The following is a 16135-nucleotide window of genomic DNA, read 5'->3' as shown; positions in this document are numbered from 1 at the left end:
TGGCCAAGCATGGGGGCGCAGCGAAAGCTTATGTGGAACAACTCATTTTCCCTCATCGTCTGCCAGCTCTCCCTCTTGCTGATTTTACCATCTCAGAAACGAAGTTCCCTCGACAATCAAGTCCAATAATATGGAGAAAGCATTCACCTTCCTTGCCGGTTATCGTTCCGCCGAGAAAACCCCTAAACCAGGTAACATGGTAGCTTTTCGTTTCCAGCACAAGATGCTAACAAAGTTATCCAGAGGACTCGCGTTCAACACTCTCCAAGCGGCGAGAACAACTCAGGAAAGCTCAGCGGTAGGAAGTGCCCTTCCAGTAATTATTTGAATGAGGCTAGAGTCTAGCAGCACGCACCGTCAGCGAAAAGATGCGTATTTCAAGAACCTCGAAAATGAAGTCATACGTCTACGCGAAGTTGAAGTAGATCTGCACGGTCAACTTAAAAACGCTCGCCTTCATGTCCAGAAGCTTCAAGGAATTCTGGATAAACATAATCTGCCCGCGCCCTCCGATTCTGTTGGAGGCTTCGCTGCAGGGATGGAGTCAGGGAAGTACTACGACCAGGGTATAAGTGCACTGGATAAATCTGGGTTCGAGACAGAGACGAATTCTCCGGTATTCACTTCGCCTCTTCATCTATTCGACCAGCACGCGAACAGGGATATCTCCACAGGCTGCACACCATCTCTTAACGGAAACATCCAAGAGCCAATTCGGGATGCGGGCTTCCTCTCTGGTGGTTTCCAACCCACCATATCCCAGCCACGCTTAGCCGAACATCCAGTTCACCAAAACATGATTGATCTGGGCATGGAATTCGTTTTGTCGTAAGTTCCAGCTGGGTATGAGGACCCCTTTTCTCCTTTTTAATGAATGTCCAGGCTCGAAAGTCCTTGTCTCCCCCATCTAGAATCTCACCATGACAAGCCCAATGGCCATGTCTTGCTCGCCTCTACTGCTTTAATGCGTCCGCACCCCCATCGCCACACTTCGTCAACGTCACCCGTATCTTCGCCACACGATCCAGCCGTCATCTTTGACAGGCTCCTCGCCCTGTCGAAAGACCTTGTGTCTGAAGATACCTTAAGTCCTGTCCAAGCATGGTCGCTCATTCTTGAACATCCGACGGTGTCCAGTCTTGATATAACCAGAACGAAGCAGCTAAGTTCATCGCTTCTAGAGATAGTTAAGTGCTATGGGTATGTTCGACCCATGATAGGTGTTTTGTATCTGTTGCTGATTTACTCGTTATTGCGTCGGTTAGGTTTGGCGCTGTCATGAAAAGGGATGCCTTTGAGTCAATAATATCATGTCATCTTCCACGACTGCCACTTTGAGATAATAGGCGACGGGTGAAACTGGGACTTGAACGTTTGATACGCCTCCGTTGGGCTTTCAAATACACAGCCGAAACCAAAGTCTTGTGATGAATGCCTTACATAAACAATGATGCTGAGCCGAAGGCTATCAAGGGCATCCTGGCGGAGAACTGGGAGCCTGGGACCACCTAGAGGGGACAGATATTAATAAACGCATAAAATGAGGGGGATAAAAAAATGTGAGCAAAAAACATATAACACCTAGGATTTATATATAATTATTTATTATAAATACTAACTAGCTAGTATATAGCTTTAATATAGCTAGAAGTTAGGTAAGTACTATAAGGTCCTTGGCCTGTGGGGCTGTTGCGAATAGTGTGAAAGGGTGTAATACACCTAATAAAGGAGATATATAGGTTGCGAAGTGGTCAAATGAGCCAGGGGGTGTTCAACGCCCACAAGGGGAGGACATTGGCATATTCCCAAATAGTCATATGTTAAAAAAGGCGAACCCGCATGCGCCCGCTTCTCGCAGGCACAACCCTGGCTGTTATCTTCTCGCGTTCGAGATCGGCTGGGGTAATGTACTGGAGGAGGATCCGTTTCCGGAATTCACAGGCAATTCTATTTTCCTCTCTCTCACTGCTGGATGATGCGGCAGGATCTCCCCATATCGCTACACAGGGGGTAACTCCGTTCGCTACCCGGAGATCCGGCAACAGAATGGCATTACATCGGTAGCTAACCGGGACGGCGGTATGACTGGGATCCTTCCGTGAGGGAGCATCCATGGCTCTATAGGTTTCGTGGTCGGCTGGGCCCTGGATAATGAAAGGGTGCCCTTCATTGATGACGCTGTCGGAGAAATAGAAGGCTTTATATTCGGCCAACAAACCAGTGTCTGTGCAAGTCGCCGTGCCCGAGCCGAAGTTGAGGCGCGACTCGACGGCGCGCATGAAGGTGGCTGGTGCCCATTGGAACTTGGGTTGTTCCGATTTGGGGCCCGAGAGGAAAATGATATCCTTTGGAAGCTCTCTGAGCTGCAGCAAGAACGACGGCATTCGTTTTGGCGCAGATAGACTTCCTAAGCCACCCGCATCGACGTTCAGTAGCCCTGATACGGCGAGTAGCTCATCATGGGGCTTACTTGTCATCCTCCAACGAAGGGCGGTGGAAAGATCGCTCAGATTCATCGCGCGGGTCCTGTATTTCTGGAGCCGAAATAATTCACTGGCAAGATCGGATGCGACACCGTTGAACAATTCTTGCCCGGTGGGAATGAGTTCTGACAGCGGGACGAGGCCATCGGCAAAGGCAAACACCACGTTTCCGGCAAGGACTGCCTCCTGGAGTGTCCAGAGGCGCTGCATCCAGCCTGACGATAGGGTTCGCAGGAGCTTCAGCTCCCGGGCTGCTGTCACGGAGGTGGATCGAATAGTCGAATCAAGGACCAAGACGACGGCGGCATTCCGATACGTCTGGGCCATCAGGCCTATGGCCTTTTTCCTCATCGCCCTTTCGTTGGGTACACAGAGCGAATCCAGCCAGAAGGCCCCGTTTGGCTCGATCTGTCCCGTCTTCGCGATGAGTGCGTCAACCTGACATGAAGGTATGCCTTTTTCAGCAGTGCTTCCCAGGCCATCGGCCCACACATGAGAGATGGCAACGTATTTTGTTTCCGTAGAGTCCACTGCATGCAGCTCTCCCAATGCTGACGGGTTCCTTTTGATGACTGGGATTTTTCCAGCACCTAGTAAATCAACCACTTTGTCCACCGCAACGTTCTCACATCTGCATGTTGCCTCGACATGCCTTGCCTTGTAATTTTCCGTGTCCGGAATATTGTTGCGTATGCAGCCCTGGACAGTGCACGAGGCATGGTCAGAGGAAGATCTCCGAATGACTGGGCCGCTGACGCTGGCGTATGCAAACATTTTGACAGTCTCCGAGAGAATCGAGATATTCTGCGGACACCAGCCCTTGGAAAGCATGGTCTTTCGAATGACCAACATCGGGGCTAACACAATCGTCCACTCGAAGCCCTGGCGCGGAATCTTGGGGGAAAATACATAAGTTGACGAGACTAGAATCTCGGCCAGGGACCCGATTTGCAACAGCACCTGCGCATGGTCCAATGCTGTCAATCCCACAGCTCCAAGCAAGTTGTGTTCCGCCACTTCGAATTCAAGGATGGTCCGCGCTTGTCTGAACGCTGTATAAATCCGACCGGCCCACTGGTGGGCTAAATCGCTGTCCCCTAGACGTTGAATACGGCATCGCCAGTGGGACAGAATCTGAGGAAGGCGAGTACTGTGGATCATCTGGCGAGAGCTCCCCGGTTCATCATCACTCTCGACAGTGCGCAGAAGACACGACTCATCAACTTGGACTTCAGTTACTGCCTCCAGCAGGCCGAACGTCAGCTGCGCCTGCAGAAGGGCAGCCCGAGATTGAACTGAATTGTCCGTGGACCTTAGTTTCGGATACTCCAGCAGAGAAGTAGCCTCGTAGCCGTCATGCTTGGCTCCCAGCCAGGGCGTGTCGGCAAAGATGAACTGAGGCGGCATGGATGGCTGTGAAGTGGCGTGTAAGCGTGTCAAAGGATTATAAATGCCAATATTACGATGGTAAGGTAATGGTTAATAATGTAAGCATTGTTATCTTCGGTTTGCCGCAAATATACTGATCACTTCTCTCCGTAGTCCCCCGAACCTCCAGGTTTCCTCGGTCAAAAAAAGAAGGGGGGAATAAAAAAGAAGACTTAAAGGTGGTCAACAAATCAATATGTTTAGCCCCTTCGACGGCTTCGTTTGGCCCACCCCACTGCATGGCGTCATGGTGTGCAGCCGGATCTTGAGATATCGATGGCCGATACCGTTGCTCTGGCAGCTCTCAAGTGGCTTTGATCGCCTGCGAGGCTGCCTCGACTTCTGTACTGGAGCCTGATTCCCGCCTGCCATGGAACGTATGGACACAACGCCCTGTGAGTGTTTGCATTGCTGCCACATCCCTCTAGTGCAGTCCCTGTCGATGCCTGACATGATCGGCGCCTTCCTAACACCCTGTCAAAGTTGCCATAAGACATTCAGACCCCAGTAGCACTCTCCAATCACTAAAGTGCAGGGCTACCAATGTCTTAGACAGCATGATAACTATTACCACCAAGTGAAGCGGTTCTAATAACACAATTAAACCTAACATCTATTAAGTACTGAGTTGCTCTAGTACTAGGCCTGAATTCTGGCACTGATATAAAGTAACCTCGGTTACCTATTTTCTTTACTGGACTAATTCGTCTAGGGCTTCTATTATCTAATACTCAATGAGATATCACCAGCCTGGAAGACTAAGAGTTGGCTAGCAGGTTGTGAAAGAGTGATGAACAGTTGAGCCCAGGCAAGACGACACAAACTCGTCGAGTTTTCCTTTGCCTATATTGCCAGATCCAAATTATAAGGCTACCGCTAAATGTACCACCGAACAAGCAACTACCAGTGCATTAATACGGCATTACATATCAACTCCGTTCAAGGAAACCTTCAGAAGCAATGATTTCTGAATATCGCCCGCTCGCGCGATAAGCTCTTGGGCATCCCAGTTCGCCCAGACAAACCTGCCCTTCAGAAACTTGGCTTCGTCCGACGCAAGCCACACAAGGAAGTGAGCTGGTAATTCCACTGGGGATAGCATTAGAAATCAAGTCCCTTCGGAAACAATGGGGCCCAGAAGCATACCCGTATCCGGCCCCTCAGTAATGTCAGGGTTGACCTCTGTAGCAATGATGCCCGGCTGGATATTGACAACATGAATCCCCGGGTTCTCCGCAGCAAAGTAGTCGAACATTCTGATTGTCGCTAGCTTTGTAGCCGCGTAGCTGAACATACCGGGCAGCTCTTTCTGCGGCGCCCAGTGTGCAATGCCGGAGCTTGTGTTGAATACTTTAGCACCAGGCGCAGCCAGCGGGAGAAACGCTTGCAGAGAGTGAAACGCGCCGATAAAATTGGTCTCAAAGGCCACTCGGAGATCTGCCTCGCTATACCCGAAGACCGGAGCAGGCGTAGGGAGCATGCCGGCGTTGGAGGCAAAGATGTCAATCTGCCCGACCTCTGCCACGATGTTCTCAAGCGCGGTCTTGATAGATTTAAGATGCGTAATGTCGCCGGCCTCTATAATGACTTGGGTCGTTGTTGTTGCCGCCTCCTTGATTGCCTGCGCGGTTGCTTCGAGCTTGTTGACTCGGCGCCCGATAATCGCGACAGACTTGGCGCCGGCTTGGGTGAATGCTATTGCGATCGCTTTGCCAATTCCTGTACCCCCGCCGGTGATAACGACGTTCTTGCCAGCGGCTGAGAGTCCCGGTCTGGTGGGAGAAATGAAGGGGTAGGGCTCGCTGTGCCAGGATTTGGTGAAGGAGACCAAGCCGGGGAGATCGGGTGCTGGGGCCATGATGGATAAAGTGGTATAGAACCTTCTTGGATGTGTTGCAATTCTGATCGAGGTGCGTCTTCCGATACTTTTATATCCCATAAAGAGGCTGCTATTGGCGTAGCTTTGTAATAAGTTACGTCCGCGGAGGCAAGTTTGAATGAACCATGCACTAAGCTATTGCTGGTCTCTCCGCGGAAGCCCTGGAGAGCTTTGGATCTGTCATCGACGAACTTCAGTTACTCAGCACATTATAGCCATCCTACAAAAATTACCAGCATGGAGCTGAAAATGGGACGAGTCGGAGCCAGTAATTGCTGATGTGCTGGGGTAAACAGGCCCCTAACCCAAGTTGCATTGATATGAAAAAGACTAGCTCCATAGCTATGTACATGATTTCTCTGGTTTATTATTATTATTATTATTTTACTATAAATCTAGTACCTTCTTCAGGACGCATTTCATTTTTATTTCTCTGAGATCCTAGGTGCTCACTGATCGTGAACGATGGTAGTAGTAACCGCTTACTTAGGGCTTTGAGACCTAGGTCAACATCGCAAAATTGAAAAACCTCAAAAGAGATTAAAAACACGCCTCGCAATGACTGGTATGTTTATCTGATATCTGCATTGCGGTCATGGATGAAGGAAATCATTCTGAAGAGAAATATTATAGGAAAGCTGCAGGAGTTCCTTGCAGGCGCTCCGCATCGTTTTCAGTCCCTTGTACGGATCTTGTTGTATCATCTGGTCCAAAAGAAGCAATGAAAGTTCTGCCAGATACTGGTCATGTTCGAAAACCTCGTGGTTTGGCTGAAGCATGTTGTTGGCAATTAAACATACGGACCCGGTGACATACGTGCACCCGGTCATCCTGGTTTCAGAATGCCTTGTTAGCTGTCATATCATTCTAGAAAATAAGCTATTGTTGAAAATCCGGGTTACTCACCAGATAAATGCTGAATCCTTCGGCTCTACAGCCATGAATAGTCTCATGTACTCGCGAGACTCGTGGACGAGCACCTGCCATCCTTGCGGCAGTAGAACTGGCTCGACCATGCGTCGCTGCAGGGATTTTCCTCCGAAATCTTGTAAGCTCTGCAACCACGGAGTCTCCATGGCGTGAGCTCGACAGATTAGAGCCCGACATGCGAGATGGGTAGAGTAGAGGATCCCAAAGCTTCTGAACAAATCGGGGTTACAGCTTTGGAGTACAGCGCTCGGTCGGAATCGTGATGGAATTCGCGAAGCCCAGTCGTCTAACTTATGTCGAAGGCCTACAAGGTTCTCATTTCGCTGGTGCACGTTCAACGCTTGAGCGCGCGCGGAGTGCATGGATTCGTAGGCCCTCCCCTGGATAATAGCCAGTTGCACACGGGCGCGGAAGAAGTTGAAGCTCGAATTCCCGTCCACGGCAAGAACCAGCCCAGCTCCATCTGCGGGCTCAATTGGAGGTAAATCGATGTCGATATCGCTCTGCAGCTGGATGGGCGGTTGCCCGGTTCGCAAGCTGATATCGCGATCGAGAATGTACGCGATCCAGAAAACACGATCTCGCTCAAGAATAGCTTGGGTACTAAAACCCTCTGAGCTTGTGCGAGCATGCAGTCCCAACTCATGAGCAAGACGAAGAGCGATGGCAATAAGCATCGCCGCGGGCTTCCAATTGCGAGCTCCCTGGAACAACATGGCCAGTCCAAGGACGGTTTGAACGTTGACGATTTCCGCATCGCCCATAATCACCTCGGTTAATACCGACTGAGCTCTATTCAAATAGTAGGCTGCGTTTCGCTTGGGTGTCGCTTGGTCGGAGGGAACTTGACAAGAATGCGCGAGCGCGAGAACCACGTTGATCGCTGCCCACGTGGAGCAGTCTCTTCGACCCCGAGGTGTGTACCAGCTTCGAAGCGACTGTAGTAGTCTGCCGGGGTGGAATAGCGGAATCACGACATTGAGCGTTGCTAGGTATTTCTCTACAGCCAGTAATGCTTCATTGAGCGGCGGCAAGTCCAGCGTGCCGTCCACGAAGGGAGGGATCTCCCCCAACTGCGTCTGCTCCCAGTGACCGGCCATGACGATGGGCGATTCGCTTGAGACTGCTCTTTCCTGCGGCACACTCCCCTCCACCTGGTCGAGTTTCTCCAGAGCTTGGCTCAGGTTCTGCTCTAGCTGTTTCATGCGAGACTGCAGAGCTTCAATACCATCACTGGGCTCCTGCTTCTTGGCTCGCGACTTCCGACTCACAACTTGGAAGGTGCATGTCGAGTTGTAAATTACGCAATGAGAACACCGGGGTTTCTGTGCGTCGCATTTGATCCTTTTGCGGTAGCAAAGGTCGCAGGCCTAGGTAAGAGTCAGTTTGCTGGCAGTCTGGAGAATCACACAACAAACAAACGAACTTTTCTTGGAGGTTTGGGCTGTGGCATCTTGGTGTATTTGAAGATATATAAGCTGCAGACGTGATGCAAGCGACAGAGTGCAGAGTACCCGTGGACATCTTGGAGGAGCTAGGGTTCCGCGGAAGCAGTGCTGATAAATGGCACTTGGCACTATATACCGTAATTGGTTAAATGATTAAGTATTATTAAGCCCCCAGAACCCGGGACTACTCCTGAAGAGACTGGTGAAGAAGTAATAGATTATCAGCATCTGCAAGTCTTTGGACATAGTAATAGTAGTATTAAAAATAGCGAATCTGAGCATTACTATAATAATAGGGATGCGGTGGCTGTAGAGCTCGGGGAAAGAGAACTAGATTAACAAGCTAAATATATATCCAGTAATATAGAGCGAGCTTGAAAGTGCTGTGACTTCTAGACTGACACTCAACTACTACACGATATATTATAATAATAAGCTTAAGATAGCGGAGTTAAAGGTAGATCTATAGTAGGTAAAGGCAAGAACAGTACTCAGGTATAATCTTTAAAGGGGCAGAGAGTATTATTAGGGTTAATATCTCTATTAGTTCATATAGTAGAAGGCATAAACTTTATCAGTAAAGGCTAGTAATGAGAAAAGTCCTTGTCCTTAACTTAAAGGCTACTATATATTTATTATGCTCGTGTATTTCTAGAGGGTATTCTGCGCCCAGAGCATGAAAGCCTTAGAAACGCACAAACAGATGGGACTACACTATCATCGGCTACACCCCAACCTGTAAGCTTTTCTTTTTCTTCTTCCCGTGTTCCCTTCCGGGTCTTCATAGTCACCATCGTATTTTCCGAGAAAAGGAGATAGGGCTAACCAAAGAAACCATCCCCCCCGCCTCTCCAGATATCGGCATCAACGAAGCCATCCCCATGGCCCAGTACTTCCTTATCTGCCGCTACCTCAACGAACCTCCCCTCTGGCCCGGTACATTAGCCGGCTACCACCGTGTCGAGAACCAATAATATGATGATAGTTATCGCACTTGGTTGGATACCTACTGGGCTTATCAGTGTGCTGGGGTGTTGCCGGCGCCTTGGGAGTAGGGGTGAGGAGTCGTCTTTCAACAGACTTATTCCACCCTACTAAAAAGGGTCAACCCTACTTTAGTAAGGGTTTTAGGGTATCACAGCATGTTTCTTCCAGCCAACATCTTTCTACATGGTGTTGTAGATAGGGGTGAATAAATTGACTAACCCTTCAATGGATTATGCCTATGGTTCGCCCATCGTGCCGATCTGTAGAGCAGCACAGGAAGTGGAAAGAGTGATAAATACGCCGCGGCAGTTAAATTTTGAGCTGAAGGTAAACAAAGTAGGAGTCTCTTAATCGGTTGAGATACTACATCCAGCACTAATGATGATATGGTTGCTAGAACGAGTATACTTTTCCGTGCATGATAAAATCCTTGTATCTCAGCCTCATTCCCATCCCTATATCCCCCGTCCAACCGCGGATTTTATTTCCTCAGGTCATACGCAGCTTCAAATTATTCTAGCGCCTGATTCATCTCAACTGCGCCGATTCGCACTGCAAAAACGAACCTTCATCCAGGTCCCATCCACTGGTTTAGCGGAAATGATGAAAGTCTTTTTATAGGTTTCAAGGTCAAAACAATTACAACCATAGTATATTCAGGACCTAACTTACATTATAAAGAGGCCCTTCACTCCCCCACTGGCTAAACTTAACCATCTTCACCAACTGCATGCAATTCACAACAGTCACGAACCATGGTCGTAAAACACACACACACACTCACACACCTCATGTAGTTTCTGAGTGAGGAAATAAGATGATGGTCAGGAGATGAAGAGGCCCTGCTATTTATGCTATGTAGAGAAGACTCTCTGTGCCTTAATAACAGTACTCCGCCTCACTTACTTTCTCACCCTCTTCTCACCCTCTTCTCACCCTCTTCTCACCCTCTTCTCACCATCTTCTCACCATCTCTGTCACCGAGGCAAAAAATATCATCCAAATCACTCGCACTCACCCTGGGAGCTAGTGGAATTTATGGATATAGCGGCAACTAGCCCAGGGCTCATCTACTGTTCAACCGCGTTCAACATGTGGCTTAAGTACGGCTGAGCGGACGGGAAGCCCTGTTTTCCACACCCTGTGGTCGTATGTGCTGACTGTAACTAAACAATTGATCATAACGTAAGTAATTAAGGTAATTGGGTGGCATAATATATGAGTAGGGTCTCTACATGGAGGAATCCATCTGTTTGGTTCGCTGGCTTTGGTTGAGACGTCATAGCAGCAAAGCTCGTACTCGCATTCTCGCATCTGAGTAAGATTTATATGTAGTTGCCTAAATGCCCCAGCGTTTTCAATTGGTGATTCAAGAATGAGAAAACCTATGTAGTGCTTATTATATATCTCGCGCAAAGCTAATACCTCTACAAGAGGCTGAGCACAGAAAAAACGGAAAACATCACTGGTTAGGTTAAGCAGTGATATTCCAATTTCCGGAAACAAATGGACTACGAGGATGCCTACATGGGGCACAGCATCACAGCCATAGTTCATGGTTAGAGTTTGTAGGGCGCCATGAACCTGGGCCCGCGGATCTTCAGCTAAATCCAAATGCGGCCAAGGACCGCGAACACGTGAGGCTGAACAGGTCGCGAATACGAGCTGGACCCTTTTGGAATCCTCTGATTTGACGGCAGCCGAATCTTTCAACCATGTTTTCTCCTTGCTGCTGATACTGCAGAAGTGCAGATAGGGCTCTCCAGAATTCGGCGGTGGGCACTGCCACGCCCTCAGGTCCACTGCTCGTATCTCTCGATTAGGAATGTACCGAGTATATATATCTAGATAGAGATCGCCCCTTCAACAACACAAAATCTTTCATAAAAACATAACCATTCTTCAGAACGTTATCATAGTGTTATATATGATGAAGGTTCTTTTACTTTCCTTGTTTACCTCGTTGGCTTATGCCAGCTCTGTCTCATCCCACTGCCGTTGTAGGCCGCACCAGAGTTGTTGGCCATCCCCAGAAGAATGGAACTCTCTGAACAGCTCTGTCAACGGGAACTTGGCCGCTGTGAGACCTGTAGCCGCTGTTTGTCACAATGGAGGCGCGCAGAGTGAAGCCTGCCAGGCTGTACAGGCCCTATGGACCAACTCGACATGGAGAGCGTCGCAGCCTGGCGCTGTTCAGTACGAGAACTGGGAGGCATGGCCTGAACACAATCAGACTTGTCATATCGAAAATCCTTTTAATCAACCTTGTGGCCAGGGTCGAATTTCGCTTTACTCGACTGTAGCGACGTCTGCGTCCGACATCCAGAATACTGTGCGTTTTGCAACGAAGCATAATCTCCGGCTAGCCATCAAGAATTCCGGCCACTGTTTCCTAGGTCGTTCAACCGCTCCTGAATCGCTGCAAATATTGACCAATGGCATGAAGGATATCGATATTGTGGATGATTTCACGCCAAAGGGAGCCCCCAGCGGAAGGGCTGGAGAACCGGCAGTCACCATCGCAGCTGGTGTCAGTCTCCAAGAGCTCTACAGTGCGTTAGGCGAGAAGCAGAAGTTAGTTGTTGCTGGTGCATCCCACACCGTTGGTGCTGCGGGGGGATATATTCAGGGAGGTGGTCATTCTTTCCTGGGGCCATGGAAAGGAATGGCGTCCGACAACGCGCTTCAATTCACTGTGGTAACTGCTGATGTGAGAGATACTCCCTTGACATTAGTTCCATATCTAACGTGCGCAGGGCGAGTTGGTTGTTGCCAACAAATACCAGAACCCCGACCTCTTTTGGGCACTACGCGGAGGGGGTGGCGGCACCTTTGGAGTTGTGGTGGATGTCACGCTCCGGACATTTGACGACGTGCCTGTGATCACAGGTAGCCTCAACATATCTGCCCCTTCCGGAAGCCCAAACTTTTGGGAAGCTATAACCCAGTTCCACGCTCATCTGCCCGCTCTGAACGACGCTGGAGGAGCGGGTTATTACTTCATCTACCCACAACTTCCCTGGACTGGGAACACGACAATTTCTGCTTTCACAGTCGCGCTTTTTTTCCCGAACCAGACAAATGTCGCAAAGGTTGACCAAGCTTTTGCCCCGTTGCTCAGGTCGTTGAACTCGACGACAGGCGTCGAGACGCAATACATTGCCCTGCCATTGCCTAATATCAACACTCTCATCTCGGACGTATTACTCCCTGGCGACGCAGATGAGACTGGTACTATTACACTGGTGGGTTCCAGATTGTTTTCTCGCGATTTATTGGTCTCAAAGCATGGACCCAGAAGATTGGTTTCAACTCTACGAAGTCTTCTACAGGCGGGTAAAGTTGCTACAGGTCATATCGTGGCTGGAGGTTCCGTGGCCAAGAACGGTAGGGATATCGACAGTGCCCTCAATCCAGCATGGAGAGAGGCTGCCACACATATCACAATCGGCGCTGGCTGGGGTCCAAATGCATCGCTGGCGGAACAGGAGGCGATTAGGAAAAACCTGACAGACGTCGAAGTGGAACGGCTTCGCTCTGTAGAGGGCGCAGATAAGATGGGCGCGTACTTAAACGAAGCGAATGCCTATGAGAAGGACTTCCAGTCATCTTTCTGGGGAAGCAATTATCCTCGCCTGTACGCGATCAAGCAGAAATGGGATCCTGAGGGTCTGTTTATTACACGCAGTGGTGTGGGTAGCGAGAACTGGGACGCAGAAGGCCTTTGCAGAGACCACTGAGAAAAATCGCGAGCTGATCCCAGCTGTGTTTTGTGTTTTTGTATGTATTGGAGTTGGGGGTTGAGTTGGTATCCAGTGTGTGGACTGCGAGCAATATATTGCCTGTTCTGGAAAGACGTCATGTGCATTAGTAAGCCAGAGTCAGGTGGGCGGTGAAGTACGGAGATGACGGAAGATACATGTAAAAAAACAACAAAATATTTTCGATAGCTTCGAAAACTTGATAGCATTGGGTGCCAAACTGGTCAATTGGAGTATCTCAGTGTCTTCAATTACTCTCTTTACCGTCCCTGGTACCCCCGATACTTTCCTTTTCTTTCTCAGCGTTTCCGCCCACTGGTTGGTGGGCCGCCGTCACGACGTCTTCTCCCGTTCTGTTTTCCCCAATCCGGTCGGCAGCTGGTCCTGCGCTGGTATCGCGTTTTCTCTTGAGCTGCTCCTCTTCCTCTGCCCCTCCACTTGTCTCTGTCTCCTCTCCTCTCTTCTCTCTTGACTTCCGCCGCTTCGCCTCCAGCAAGAAGAAGAAATCCAAGATGCCCCCTAAGAAGGCCGCCGTCCAAGAAAAGGTCCTCCTGGGCCGTCCCGGAAACAACCTGAAAAGTGGTATCGTATGTGAGCAAGACCCCACTAAGCTATTAATTTTTTCTTCTGCCCCTCCCAGCCTCCTCCTTTTCTCCTATATAAGCGCTCTCCCCCCTAAAAAATTTCCATTCTCTTTTCAACAACTCTGTCAGTTCTCGTAACTCAAGATGTCCTAACATCATGACAGGTCGGTCTTGCCAACGTCGGCAAGTCCACACTCTTCCAGGCTATCACCAAGTCGGGCCTTGGTAACCCTGCCAACTTCCCATATGCCACCATTGACCCTGAAGAGGCCAAGGTCATCGTTCCTGACGAGCGATTCGACTGGCTATGCGAACACTACAAGCCGAAGTCGCGTGTTCCTGCCAACTTGACCATCTACGATATTGCCGGTCTGACTCGCGGTGCCTCCACTGGTGCGGGTCTTGGTAACGCTTTCTTGTCTCACATCCGAGCTGTCGATGCCATTTTCCAGGTCGTCCGATGCTTCGACGATGCTGAAATCATTCACGTCGAGGGTGATGTCGACCCAGTCCGCGATCTGACTATCATCAGCGAGGAGCTGCGGATCAAGGATATTGAGTTTGTTGAGAAGGCTCTTGATGCCCTTGGCAAGCAGACAAGACGTGGTGGACAGACTCTGGAGATGAAGAAGCTGCGCGAAGAAGAGGCCACTGTTGCTAAGATTCTTGAGTTCCTGAAGGAGGGCAAGAACGTCCGACACGGCGACTGGAGTCCTAAAGAGGTACGTTTTTTTTTTCTTCTTTTTCTGTTTTTTTGTTTTGTTCCTTCCACTGTATGATGAATAAGAGCTTTGCTCGATATAACCCAGCTCGTCGAATGCCTCAAATTTAATTCCAACGTAGAGGCAGTATGAGAACACACCCTATCTGATTACAGCTTTTGACACTTTCGTTGATTTTATCTGCACGTTGCATATCTTTCGGAGGCTAACTACATCGCAGGTTGAGGTAATCAACCCTCTCTTCCTTCTCACAGCCAAGCCTGTTGTGTTCTTGGTCAACCTGAGCGAGAAGGACTACATTCGCCAGAAGAACAAGTACATCCCCAAATTAATGGAGTGGATTAAGACCAACTCCCCTGGAGATTCCATTCTGCCCATCTCAGCTGCTTTTGAGGAGCGTCTTACTCAGTTTGAAACCGAGGCGGAGGCTGAAGAGGAGTGCAAGAAGCTTGGCACCAGATCTGGTCTGCCCAAGGCCATTGTACAAATGCGCCAAGTCCTCAACTTGGCCAGTTTCTTCACTACTGGAGCTGACGAAGTCCGTCAGTGGACAATCCGTAAGAACACCAAGGCCCCTGCTGCTGCCGGTGTTATCCACGGAGATTTCGAAAAGACTTTCATCCAAGCCATTGTCTACAACTACAATGTCCTTAAGGAACTTGGTGATGAAAGCCAGGTCAAGGCTGGAGGTAAGGTCATGACCAAGGGTAAGGATTATGTCGTTGAAGATGGAGATATCCTTCTCATCAAGGCCGGTGCTGCCCGGGGTTAGATAAAATCAAAAATTCTACTTGCAATTTGAAACCACCTGTCGAATACACAACCATAGTTGTATTTTCATGTTAGATCCAGTGTAGAACATTCAGTCGTGTAGCACTAAGTACTAGGAGCTGCAACTTCGTTGTACTCTTGCAGCTCCATATGTCATAGAAATTTATGCACGTGACCCCGTTCCCCGCGATCTCAGCGTATCGCCGCAAGAGAGAGACAACCTAACAAACATAAGTCAGACACCATGTTCAAGAAAGAGTGAGTTCATCCAGTCTTTATATATACTAATATACCCAATACCGAACAATTCCTGCTCCACGGGTCGATAATTCAAGCACAAAAGACCTGAAAACCCAAGCTAACCAAGAAACAGCATCCCACCAAGCAACCGCTCAAAAGTCAAGTCCTCCGTGCAGCGCGGTCTCCGCCAAAAGCTCATTGAGGCTCACCCACTATGCGAACCATACATTGAGGAGATCCTGCCCAAGAAGGCGCAGCTCGATGCCGTGAAACTGTATGCTCCCCTTCTCTTCGCTTCCATTCTCCTGTCCCTCTCTGCCCCGCCGTGGAAAACAGCGATGAGAGAAAAGAAAAACAAAAAGAAGCAGCAAGCTAACGAAACCCCAACTCCTATTTCTAGACCAGACAGAGTAACTCTCTACACAATCGACTCGATTCCCCTCTTCTACCAACCCCTCGACGGGCCCCCAATCCCGCACCTGAAGCTCCTGCACAAGTTCCCGAACATGCTGCCTACGATCCAGATCGACCGCGGCGCGATCCGCTTTGTGCTCTCTGGCGCGACACTCATGGCGCCGGGTCTGACGAGTCCCGGGGGCCGGTTACCGGATGCGGAGAATGCGCTGGAGAAGGGGACTGTTGTTGGTGTGAAGGCCGAAGGGAAGGAGGAGGTTTGTATGGTTGGGACGTTGAAAGCGAGCACGGAGGACGTGAAGAGTAAAGGGAAGGGCGTTGTCATTGATGATGGGCATTATTTGGGGGATGGGCTGTGGAGTATGCAGCTAGACTAGGGTGGTGGGTAGGTGTTGTCTTTGTGTGTATTGGTGTTCTGGGGATGTGGACTAGGTATTTCGAGAAGTTATTACCTAGATTTATTGAGTAAATGAGCTAATCAAAATTAC

General features: G+C 49.4%; 7 protein-coding genes across 7 annotated transcripts; 4 read left to right on the top strand and 3 right to left on the bottom strand.

Moving 5' to 3' along the window:
- The first annotated feature begins 154 nt into the window (after positions 1–154).
- On the top strand, positions 155–1790 carry ASPVEDRAFT_36984 (uncharacterized protein). The gene is made up of 4 exons (XM_040811347.1): positions 155–191; positions 244–828; positions 883–1200; positions 1266–1790. The coding sequence occupies exons 2-4, from the start codon at positions 329–331 to the stop codon at positions 1336–1338; spliced, it is 891 nt and encodes a 296-aa protein (XP_040663325.1). The 5' UTR covers positions 155–191; positions 244–328; the 3' UTR covers positions 1339–1790.
- Positions 1667–4051, bottom strand: ASPVEDRAFT_36982 (uncharacterized protein). The gene is made up of 2 exons (XM_040811346.1): positions 4026–4051; positions 1667–3970 (listed from the first exon to the last, which is right to left on the bottom strand). Exon 2 carries the CDS (start codon positions 3888–3890, stop codon positions 1821–1823), a length of 2070 nt encoding a protein of 689 aa, XP_040663324.1. The 5' UTR covers positions 3891–3970; positions 4026–4051; the 3' UTR covers positions 1667–1820.
- Positions 4052–4833: 782 nt separating this feature from the next.
- Positions 4834–5774, bottom strand: ASPVEDRAFT_184432 (SDR family NAD(P)-dependent oxidoreductase; the record flags this gene model as incomplete). The annotated part of the gene is made up of 2 exons (XM_040808924.1): positions 5058–5774; positions 4834–5000 (listed from the first exon to the last, which is right to left on the bottom strand). The coding sequence occupies exons 1-2, from the start codon at positions 5767–5769 to the stop codon at positions 4834–4836; spliced, it is 879 nt and encodes a 292-aa protein (XP_040663323.1). The 5' UTR covers positions 5770–5774.
- A 375-nt stretch (positions 5775–6149) lies between these two features.
- Positions 6150–8226, bottom strand: ASPVEDRAFT_146913 (uncharacterized protein). The gene is made up of 3 exons (XM_040808104.1): positions 8147–8226; positions 6697–8090; positions 6150–6621 (listed from the first exon to the last, which is right to left on the bottom strand). The coding sequence occupies exons 1-3, from the start codon at positions 8171–8173 to the stop codon at positions 6384–6386; spliced, it is 1659 nt and encodes a 552-aa protein (XP_040663322.1). The 5' UTR covers positions 8174–8226; the 3' UTR covers positions 6150–6383.
- Positions 8227–9797: 1571 nt separating this feature from the next.
- On the top strand, positions 9798–10304 carry ASPVEDRAFT_300031 (uncharacterized protein). Its single transcript, XM_040810301.1, has one exon. It carries the CDS (start codon positions 9987–9989, stop codon positions 10266–10268), a length of 282 nt encoding a protein of 93 aa, XP_040663321.1. The 5' UTR covers positions 9798–9986; the 3' UTR covers positions 10269–10304.
- A 781-nt stretch (positions 10305–11085) lies between these two features.
- On the top strand, positions 11086–12895 carry ASPVEDRAFT_49542 (FAD-dependent oxidoreductase; the record flags this gene model as incomplete). Its single annotated transcript, XM_040814180.1, has 2 exons — positions 11086–11865; positions 11912–12895. The coding sequence occupies 2 exons, from the start codon at positions 11086–11088 to the stop codon at positions 12893–12895; spliced, it is 1764 nt and encodes a 587-aa protein (XP_040663320.1).
- Positions 12896–13428: 533 nt separating this feature from the next.
- Positions 13429–16024, top strand: ASPVEDRAFT_49540 (uncharacterized protein; the record flags this gene model as incomplete). Its single annotated transcript, XM_040814179.1, has 6 exons — positions 13429–13503; positions 13665–14222; positions 14443–14989; position 15251; positions 15367–15507; positions 15634–16024. 6 exons carry the CDS (start codon positions 13429–13431, stop codon positions 16022–16024), a joined length of 1713 nt encoding a protein of 570 aa, XP_040663319.1.
- Between the last annotated feature and the right edge of the window lie 111 nt (positions 16025–16135).

Source organism: Aspergillus versicolor, assembly GCF_001890125.1.
Source record: "Aspergillus versicolor CBS 583.65 unplaced genomic scaffold ASPVEscaffold_1, whole genome shotgun sequence".
Classification (NCBI taxonomy): Eukaryota; Fungi; Ascomycota; class Eurotiomycetes; order Eurotiales; family Aspergillaceae; genus Aspergillus; species Aspergillus versicolor.
Note: the sequence above shows the minus strand (reverse complement) of the source record. Positions and strands in the feature narration are given on the sequence as shown.